Source organism: Geospiza fortis, unplaced genomic scaffold (assembly GCF_000277835.1).
Source record: "Geospiza fortis unplaced genomic scaffold, GeoFor_1.0 scaffold162, whole genome shotgun sequence".
NCBI classification, from domain to species: Eukaryota; Metazoa; Chordata; class Aves; order Passeriformes; family Thraupidae; genus Geospiza; species Geospiza fortis.
This window is the reverse complement of record NW_005054316.1, coordinates 1,446,728-1,457,580: the sequence shown is the minus strand read 5'-3', so window position 1 is coordinate 1,457,580 and position 10,853 is coordinate 1,446,728. Positions and strand designations below refer to the sequence as shown.

The window sequence follows — 10,853 nt, the reverse complement described above, 5'->3', positions numbered from 1 at the left end:
ACACGGTGCATGCCCGTAAGCGCCGTGCGGGCAAACAACTTGCGCTGAGAAAGTTCACTTGCTCGCGTGGGTGCTTCAGTAAAATTGTTTCCTAAAGCCGAGGAGGGGTTTGGTTGCTCCTGGGGTTTTGTTTGTTTGTTCAAACCGGGGGCCCAGCTCGGGTGGAAGTTGTGCTCCCTCCCTCTGCGGTCCTTGGGGCGCTCTTGCCTCAGCGCCGTCCTGCCCCGCCGGAGCCGTGCGTGTCCTGGAGCATCCCTGGTCGGGCACGCAGACCTCGGACCTTGCGCGCAGCTTCAGCTGCTGCTCGGCAGCCATCAGAGGTTAAGAGCTCACTGAAACGATTTTGGGTTTAAAAGAACCTGTCAACCGGGAAATAATTTTGGGAATGGGGACGCTCTACTTTCATCCGGGAGAGGAACCAAACTAGCTGCAGTTTTGGGGGCAAAATGATTAATGACGGTCGTAGCACATCAGTTTCCCTTACAAAAAGGAAAGAAAATTCCCAGTGTCTGGAAAGTTTGCTTTATGTTATAAAGAATCTGAGGAAAGCAAGTATGATAAAGAAAATAGTTCTTCCTATTAATTTCTTAAATATTTCAGTGTAAGTAGCATCTCTTGAGTTATTTTTAAATGATTTGCTATTTGCTGGGTGTTTAGTGTGAATTTGTATATTTCTGTGTAAATGTCTATTTCTTCCTGAAAAGACAAATAAATAGAGAACATTGACATTCACTGTCACTGTTTTGACTTGTGAGTTCTGTTTCTATGGTGTTAGCAGCTTTCTCATCCTAATGTAAGCCTGAATGCATGGTGCTGTCGGGATTCAAATGAAAAAAGTATCTCATGTATGTGCTTGTGGCCTTTGCTTCTTTTTTTTTCTGACATACACAAAGGTTTCAGTTGTATCGCTTATTGCTTTCCTGAAGTCAATCTCAAATGCCCCTTTATGCTTATTTCATATCTAGTTACACAGCCTTTACTACACAGTTTCTTATACTTTCCTGTTTCTACTTTATATTTCACACCTTGATTCCCATTTTGCCAACTTTTCTGTTGCAGGCTGCCAGTATCTAGTTCCTTCTCCCCATTGTGCCCTCTGCTTAGTAACGCTGCTGTTGTTGCTGTTTTGGCCAGGGAAGGGGTCACAGCACCAAGCTTGAGAGAGTTCAAGTATTTGGACAGCATTCCCAGGCACATGGAGTGACTCTTGGGATGTCCTGTGCAGGGCCAGGAGTTGGACTTTGATGATCCTAGTGGAATCCAACTCAGAATATTCTCTGATTCTCTTTGATATTCATTCATGCTGTTCATTCTGTTACCCAGCTTGTTAAGGATGTTTATGAGACAGAGACAATTGCTATAAAAATTTTGTCTAAATCTATGAAAACTTAAGTAATGTAACTATTCCTGTATTTGAAAGAGAAATGGATATTTGCAGCCTACCTGAGAAAACGTTGCCTTGTAAATTTAGTATTCTGTTGTAATTACAACATAGATTTTCTGTTTATTTTAGAACAAAGCTTGCAGTTGCAAGGAAAAAAATGTTAGAATACTTTGTCTTTAGACTAGTGCTGTTTTTCTGATAGGAAACATGACTTGTTTTTTATATGTCTCTAATAATCAAAATACTAAATAGGAATATAAGAAATAAAAAAAAAGAAAAATACTAATTTTTCTTTAAACAATTTGTAAAAAAATCCTGAAATCTCTCAGTGCTTACCAAAAAGAATTAGTGTTATAATTTCATCTGTTGTGGATAAAATTAATGCAGAAATCCTCTGAGAGTAATGTGTACAAAAATCTGTGCAATATATTTTGATCACCTTAAAATCACTTCTCTCCATTTCTAGTGAAATCAGGCTTCTTTTTTTTCCCCACAAGTGTTTAGAACAGTCAGAACAGTACATCTGCACTGTGGAAAATCAATCAGGATTATGGGTGGATATATTGCATTGTTAGAGTGGGACCTCAGAAACATATGGAGAAGGCAGGAAAATTCCTCTGGACTTGATAGCCAGACTTCCCCTGGGTCTCTGCAGGATACTCCATTGGGTCTCTCTTCATTATTGCTTTCTAATTAGATAGCAATTCCCTCAGGAGCTAGGCAGCTGCTGGAGATGATGGGCTGAAGAGCTCAAAAGAACTGCTGCCCTTACAGCTTTTCTGAATTGCACCATTAGAAGCTGCTGAGAATCTGATCTTTCCCAGGTTTCAACAGCTATGGTGAATAGGAATTGATGTCTTTGGTGGCACTGGAAGAGATTCTGGCTAGTAAGAATGGATAATGAATTAAAATGCTTTTAAATTAATTGGATGAAGCTCTAAGCCATCAAGCCCAATCTTCTGAATTAAGCCATCAGCAGCTATCACAATTAGGGTTTGGGCTATTAGGGACAAAAATGAGGAGTCAGTGCCAAGAGAGGTAAGTGATTTAGGTGTAATTGTGGCGCAGACAGAGGTCACCAGTGTATATAGGAGAAGGTCAGAGCAATGCTGGAGTACTTTTTAAAGAGGTCACTAACTAATATGTACTGCTGATGTATCCTTAAGGACCAGCAGAGACAGGCTGAAGCCTGCACTGGCTGGGAGAAATTATTTTTTAGCTGTATGCCTGGTTGATTGCAATCAGTAACAGGTTGCTGCACCAATGCTTAGGATTACTTAACATTTGTTATTAAGATAAAAGGATGTGAGAATAAGAGCAGAAAAAAATTGTGGAATTGCTAGTTCATTCTTCAGTTCCCATAGGCCTAGAATAAGGTTTCAGCCATGGCTTGTGGTTGAGGTTTTATCCTCTGCCAGGATCTGTTCTTTAGGTTTGGTAGTTTAGACAATATAGACTGACCAGATTAATTTTTTAATGTTTTGGGTTTTTTAGATAGGCTGAAGATTGAGAATGGTAAGAACTCATGACTTTTGGGTAAGAGCATGGTAATTGAGCTTGAAGCTTTTAGTGGACCTCTCATGTTGGTTAATGTAAATTTTAATGGGCGCTAAAAATTTACATGGAATCAGTGAACAAGCTTGCAGAAAAGAAACCTGTTGAAAATTATATAAACACATAGCAACTACATCAAGCCTGGGAATTGCTTGAGCATTATTCTTAAAAATACTTAGAGTCTGGGAAATTATTTGACAGATATACTAGATATGCCTTTATGCTCTTTGCATAGAGGTTTTCAGTTGCAATATTGTTTGGGACATGGTGCTGGGCTACAGTTCACTCATTCTCCCACTCAGTACTCCTGTTCTCCTGTTTGTGGTCCAAGGGGGTAGCCCAGTGGTACATCTTTGACTTGCAACATGTTGCAACATGTTTTATTTGAGAGAAGGGGTTGCTGTATTATATAAAAGCTGGTTATATTCCTGTGGAGGTGCAAATGCTTGTTTTTGACTGTACATGAGCTACAGTCAGAGCTGAGTATGACTTGAAGGTTTATAACCAACTTTTGCTAAAGACTTGAAACAGAGTGAATGTTTTGGACAAAAGACATACTAGCCCTGATTTTGCATTTTTTTATTAGGTGTACCCATTTTATAGTTAATTCTGCCAATTTATTAGAAACTGGGCTTTTAAAAAAAATATGATTAGTTTCAAGTGTCATGGTTTAACCCCATGGTTTAATCTGGCAGCTCTGACCCACACTGCTTGCTTGCTCATCCCTAGCAGGATGAGGGCAGGAATCTGGGTAAATGCAAAAACTTGTTGCAGATGAAGACAGCTCAATAGGTAAACAGCAGAGGAAGAACAGGAATTCATTCACTGCTTCCCATGGACAGTCAGGTGTAGAGGCATCCCCATGAAAGCAGGGCTTCATCACATGTAATTGTGACTTGGGAAGACAAATGTCATCACTCTGAATGTCTTCTACTTCCTTCTTCTTCCCCCAGTTTCATTGCTCAGCATGACAACATATGGTAAGGAAAGTCTCTTTGGTTGTTTGGGGTCAGGTGTCTGGGCTGAATCCCCTCTGGTCCCTTCTCGTGCACCTCCAGCCTACGCGCTGGTGGAGCTGTGTGAGAATCAGAAAAGGCATTGACTCTGTGTAGTTACTGCTCAGCAATAACTGAAATATCACTGTGTTATTGACACTGTTTCCATCACAAAACTAAAACATATCCCCCCTACAAGCTGCTCTGAGGAAATTTACTTCAAACCTAGCTGAACCCAGTACAGCTACTCACTGGACTTCACAAGGAGAAGATTTGAATTAAAAATTTTAAACCTTCACTGCATTCATAGTCTGCTTTACAATTGTAACTGGTAACATATTACAAGATTTTATACTCTTACTACAAGGCTGATTTTTGATAACTCGTGGGGCTCTTCTGTCTCAAACAGCTCAGTTCAGATCCTTTCTAACCAAAGCCAGTTAAGGCTTCACAAGACTCTGAGTGGTGTATCTTGAGTTACAATAGTTGTTCATCTCCAGTTTGCAGCTACTGTCCTGACAAAACTGAGGATGTTTTGAGATCATGGTCTCCTTCAGCATGCTGTTAATTGCAATCCAAAGATAAACAATTGTTTTGGTTTGAATGCCTGTCTGCCGCCTTTTTGGAAGGCATTTCCTGCTCTCTCAAATAGTTTAGGCACAACAGAAAACTGTGATGGCCCAGGATTCCAGGACATCCAGCTGCATAACTGAAGGGAAAAGTTTTTATGTACCTTAAAATTTAACCATCTGAAATGCTGAGCAAGTGGTACCATCCTGCACATATGTACATTCCCCAGACACAGCAGTGTTAGTGAATAAATGTGTTGTGATCTTAGGTTCGTGATTGTTCTTCAGAAGTTATTTATTGCATCACTGATTATCTGCAAGCTCTACTACTGTACTATTGTATTAATACCTAAATTCTAACCTGAATAAAGCTAGAGATGTTCCTGAAGTTTTTGCATTGTCTTTCTTAAGCTTGAAAGAACCACTTTCCATTTATTTTTTATTGTCTATTTGTTTTGTAAGTAACTCATATTTCCGAGGGTAGTAATTTTTTGAGTATCACAAAAAAAAAAAATTCTAAATTAGACCTAGAATTTCTGACCAGAAAAATGAAGCTCTTGCTTTCAATACCTGTGCTTCATTAATCAAAATTTTTTCAGTGTGTAAACACAGTACAACTTTACATAGTCAATTTTTTGATACTTTTTTCTCCCTTCTACTTTTAACTTTCTTTTTAGTTTCATGCTTTGTGGTGAGATAATGTTTTTTTTTCCCAGTATGCTTATGAGAAGCCTACTAGAATAGCATATAAACTGACCAATAAGTTTAATTTTTTATTAACTAGATTACATGTTAATTAGAAAATTATGTATTCAAATTAATTTTCCTAGTTAATTCTAATTAAAACAAGGAACCCCTGAGAGCTCAGCTTATTTGATCTGTAGATTTCAAACTTCACGGACTCATGGGCATGAAAATATTAAGTAATTTCCTAGTGGCAATATCACACTAAATGCTGTACTCCCTACTGATTTTAGTTTTAGGTTTTTCTTTCCATGAAACTCAAAGCACTGTCAGAGAATCTTGCAGGCAAACACTCCATGAGCCCTTGGTTGGAGACTGTACAATCAGAGTGTGCAAGAGGAGTTTTGACTTCTATTGTCGTGAACAGTGTAAAAAACAGTGTGGCAGAAAAAAGCAGCTTCCAGCAGAACTGCATAGCAGAAAATGTACTGTCAAAAGAAAAATATAATAATTGTGATTTGAAACTAGAAAGCATTCTTAAAGTATAATGTTAGAGACTCAGTTTGACAGGGATTATTCATCTATTTAAGCAGAATGGTCTTTATCTTCTGTGAATTCTCTGTAACCACCATGGAAGAAATGGGATTTCCTGATTTTCTTAACAATGCATGCAAAGTGCTTTTTAAATGAGTTGGCTTAAATCCTCCAGAAGTACTGGCATGCTGTGTCATGCAGAGACTTTCAGCTCTTGGTTAATTGTTCAGGTGCCATACGGAAGGCACAAGAGGTTTTTACAGAAGCCAACAAAGAAGCAGCGCTGTGCAGTTCATATTCTTCTACTTGATGCTTGAGTATCAAACTTTAGTGTCAAAACCAGTCTTAGCATTCTTACAGCTGGGTCTAAGGTCAGCATGTAGCCTTATAATGCCTATTCATTTGCTGCTAGTTGGAAGAGCACATTGATCAGACAGAAATTTGATCTGCAAAATGGATGTAGATGTTACTTGCTTTCAAATCTGTGACTTGGTGGAAAACTGCAAGATTTCAAGGCTCAAAGCCCTTGTTGTCTGTGGCAGTCTGTTCACTTGGCCTGTCATCACCACCATTTGAAACCAGTTAGCCTCAAAGGATTTGGACCAGCTCACAATCCCACTTGGAGCACAACTCAGAGTCAGCCATAACTATCTTGGAAAAATCCATGATAGATCACTTCTTTTGGCTGAGATTGACACCTGAAAATGACTGGAAAAGACATTCCTCTTTCCAGGCTCTTGCTATGACGTTATCTAGGTATTGGTATATCATATTTCCACCTGTAACACTGGATAGAAAGCCCACGTCTGCAGACTATATTTGTTTCTGTATGTTACAAGGACTCATTTAAGAGCTAGATAATACAGTGTTTCTGCCTTGGCAGGCATCTCTTGGAATTAATTTTCAATGTTCCACTCTTGGGAATACAATTAAAAAAAATAAATTTGAAGGATGTCTTTTTAAGGTTTAAGTGACCTCCAGTGTCTCCAGTGTAGTAGAATGTGAAAGGCTGTCCAATGAATGACATCCAGGCAATCTGATACCTTCCATTGTGAAGAATGTTTTTCAAATAAGTAAAAAGTATTTTTCTCTATTCTGTATTCAAAGGTTTTTTATAGCAGATCTTTGGCTCCATAGAATCAGGAGCAGAGAATTTCACTACAGCTGTCTCTCAGCACAGAAAATGGTAAGCTGAGTTTTCTGGCATTGCTCTCGCAGGCTACAGGGTCTTGGTCTGCCATTTGAAAGCAGCACATACATGATATTGTTTCTCAAGTGTATAATGCCACCTGATTTTACTTCTGTCTTTAAGCAGTTTACAAATGGTAGTTTGTGCAATAGAAACTGTTCTTCCTGGAATGCAAAAATTGAAGGATCAGGATCCAAAATTCTAGCATTGTACATGAGCTTGCTATGAGCATGAAGGTTGAATCTTACAGGAATTCCTCCAAAAAAAGAAATATTTTTTTTCTTTACACAGATTTTTTTCACACAGGATAAAAAAAAGTGTTTTGCGACTTATATTAAATATTCAGTTGCTTATCAGTCTATTTGTCACATATGTAAAAAGTCTATTACTTGATTTTGTGCTTTATATTTAATTTCTGACTTCAAGTTTTATATAGCAAAAAAGATTTAGTTGGGATAAATGGACCAAAACAGCAGAAGATACTCAGTTTTAGCTAGAATTCTAAAATTACAAGGATAATAATTCAGACAATATTTTTAGGGCGACAAATGGAATCAGGCTGAAAACAAGGAGAGCAAACAAAAAAAAATGTTTTAAAACCTACAGGGCTTCTAAATTACTATTTTCTATTAATTTTTCTTTCAAGTAATGTCCAAGGCATGCTACTGTGTAAAATTTGCCCAAGGGATTTGGCATTTAGGGTTTTTCTTCTATCTCCTAGAATCTGGAAAGCAAACCAAGAAGGAATAACTTGGTTTCCATTAATGTGAAGGCAAATATAAGTAAGAAAACGTGTGGAGTTCTAGCTGTCAAAGCTAAATGTGAGGCTAGGTAACCATCTCTCTTAGCAAATGTGTGTGTGTGCCTTCAAAAGAGGCTCATTCTTCACAAGTTACTGAGGTCTATTAGTAGTTTGTCTGACACCTACAAGGACATCAGCTATGTTTAAAAATGAGAACATCACACTTGGAAGCAGTGATCTAAATTGCAGACCCCTTAAAAAATGATATGTCTATAAAGAATAATCAGTTGGTGTTCATCTTTTCTGTCTCTCATCACTTTAATTTTCCAGTTTGAACTTGCTTCACACAGAAGGTATGCTTTTTGGGGAAGAAGTCCTACCCCTGTACCCAAACCTGAAATGACAATAAAACCTATTGTCATAGGCTTTTGCAAGCAACTGTGTTTGCAGCATAGATGGTTTACAATTATTTGTTCTGCTCATCATACCTGAGCTGCATCCGTGGCTTGGGTCTCCCCAAACACGAGAGCTCTGAGCACGTAGACTATTTTACTTCTGCAGAGAATCCTATATGTTTTGGCTCCAGTATCCAAGATAAGACTAATGGCAAGGTATTGTAAACCACTCATTCATATTTTGGTTTTATTTTGTAATTGCTACTGACTATGCTAATAATAAGGAGAAGACTGTTTTTCTTTATTAGCTGCTGATTAAATTGTCTGATTGTGATTGTTTGTTCCTCTTCTGAAGAATGACACTAGGTATGAAGAAAAAGAGCAAATCATTTTGCCCCAGAGTTACTGATACTTGGCCAAGCTTTCCTGTATCCTTTAGAGATTCTTATGAACTTGACTGTTACCATGGTTTCTGCTCTGGGTTTCTAAGATATTCAGATGCTACTTTTTAAAAATCATTTCAGTGATTATAGTTTAAAAGAAATTTCTGCTATAAATAAGGTCTTCAAAGGAGTCTTTTGTCTTTGAGGTTGGAAGAGATTAAAGGAAAACTTAAGTAGCTTCCCTGCAGGGCAGATTTGGAGAAAAAAATGAAGCATCTGTTTGTTCGCTGCTCTCTTTTTACTAGTATAAAAGCTTTACTGAGGACAGTAGTAGTTTTTTTATGACTGTTCAAACAATTCACAGAAAGTGACACATTTCTAAAAAAAATCACGAAATTGTTTGGTGGTCCAGAATGACATGAGTATTGGCAAAGGAAGGTTGGAGTAGCCATGCTGTTTGAAAGTACCTACCAATGCTTCTGAAATTCTTGAGAAGACTCCCATCAGTGTTGCTGGGTTCCCTCTCTATGGAATGGCCATAGATAATTTGCAGGTTGATTCATCTGTTTTAGGAAGAAAATATTTGCTTCCTATCTTCCTAGACTCCGTTAACCAAGCTGACAAGATCTTGCTTGCAGAATGTGGTAGTGCATATGTCTACAGACTAAATGACTGTATTACTTGAGAGCACATTTCCAGTGGGCTTGTTTCCTGTCTCTGTATTAAATCTGAAGTGTCTGAAAAACTTAGGTTGCAATCTGTCTGTATTTTCCCTGTAGTGCTTGTCTATCCTGCCATCCCCTCTTTTCTCTGTTGGCACTATATCAATTATACCAGTATTCTTGGAGAAGCTGCTTTAAGGGTCAGAGGTGAATTAGTGCCAACTTCATGGTATTTCATTTGGCAATTTGTTCTTCCTTTTTCTCCTTTAGGATTTAGCACAGGATTAAAAGGAAGTCTACCAGTAATTTGGTTTTAAAAATACTGTTGCACAATGAACCCTTCCAGCCTGAGCGTAAAATACCAGTAATTTGCATTGTCCTTGTATCTTACAGTTCATTTCAAAGAATTCTCACAGTTATATTATTCAATTCTTGTAATAGAGCAACTTCTTAATAGCATTACTCAAATTCAGTATTTTAATTAATTCAGCAGTCTTTTTTCATTTATTACTTATATTTGTAGACCAATTAAATTGCTGTAATTTGTGAATTTTACAGGTCTTGTTGAATTATCGTTTCTGAGATGCAGTAGCATTAGACTTCCACAATTTAGTTTAGGCATCTCAATCATAGGTAGCATTGTTTCCATGTCTTCCACATTGTTAATGCTGAGGATATTCTGTTATGTCAAAGTGTGGTAGAAAGTGATTATCTGTCTTAGTGTGATAGTAAGCTAAGTAAGTCTTCCATATCTCATTGTTGCATTTTAAAATTATGCTCTTTTATTATTCCATTATTGTCCCAAAGCACTCAGAAACCTTATAGCAAGAAACGAGGACAGGCTCTGAGTAACATAGTCTAGTGGAAGGTGTCCCTACTCATGGCAGGAGGGGTGGAACTAGATGATCTCTAAGGTCCCTTCCAAGCCAAACCATTCTATGATTCTATGAATTACTGCAATTATCATTAATTTTATTTGTGAATGGTGTCAAAATATCTTTATTATTGGTATCAGTCAGTGAAATTTTCATGCTTCTCTATAAATTTGTAGAAGAGCAAATGCAGATTTAGAAGTACAAAAAAGATACGAAAAAATTAGGAGTAGTCCTTAAATATTTAAAATCGATAGGTAAGCCATTCATATTTCATCTGACATAAGAAAAAGTACAAAAAATTTTAACCTACAAATTTTTTACTATGTGTAAGAAACTGCCAGGAGTAATATTTAAATCAGTGTTAGAAGTGTTCGGGTTTCAAAATATCACAAATGCTGAATCTGTTGATACAGCCAGCACTTAGTTTTTCATTGTTCTTCATGCATGAGGTTAGCACAGATGCAAAAGATTCTTTGAAACAACTGGAAACTATACAAAGAAACTGATAAACACCACAGGGTTTTTCAATTGCTGGGTAAATATTATTGAATACGGAATGAAGCATCATTTGAGTCTTCAAGAAAACACTGGAGAAAATATTATGCCATTAATGCAAGATCAAACGTAATAGAGTCAATTTACAGATGACTGAGGTGAAAAAGATGAAAAAATAAAGCTAAGTATCATTCTACAGAATTCATCTTCCTTCCAGTTAGAGAGGTAGAAGCTATGTTTGGGTGGGTTTTGCACAGCAGAAGGCACAGATGGTATTGAATTTTAACAGCTGTCTTCCATTAAGAGTTACTGGTAGTGTGGATGAACGTACTTAATGTCTAGACAGTGAGAAATCTTTATTTTTACCCATGTCTTTGTCCTTACTATTGCTA

At 37.5% G+C, this 10,853-nt stretch overlaps 1 protein-coding gene across 1 annotated transcript in view; it reads left to right on the top strand.

The window, feature by feature from the left end:
• The first annotated feature begins 2,399 nt into the window (after positions 1–2,399).
• Positions 2,400–10,853, top strand: part of ADGB (androglobin) — a 95,039-nt gene continuing 86,585 nt past the window's right edge. The window contains exon 1 of the mRNA XM_031056240.1: positions 2,400–2,422. Within this exon, the coding sequence (XP_030912100.1) occupies positions 2,400–2,422 (23 nt within the window). The remainder of the gene's footprint in view (positions 2,423–10,853) is intronic.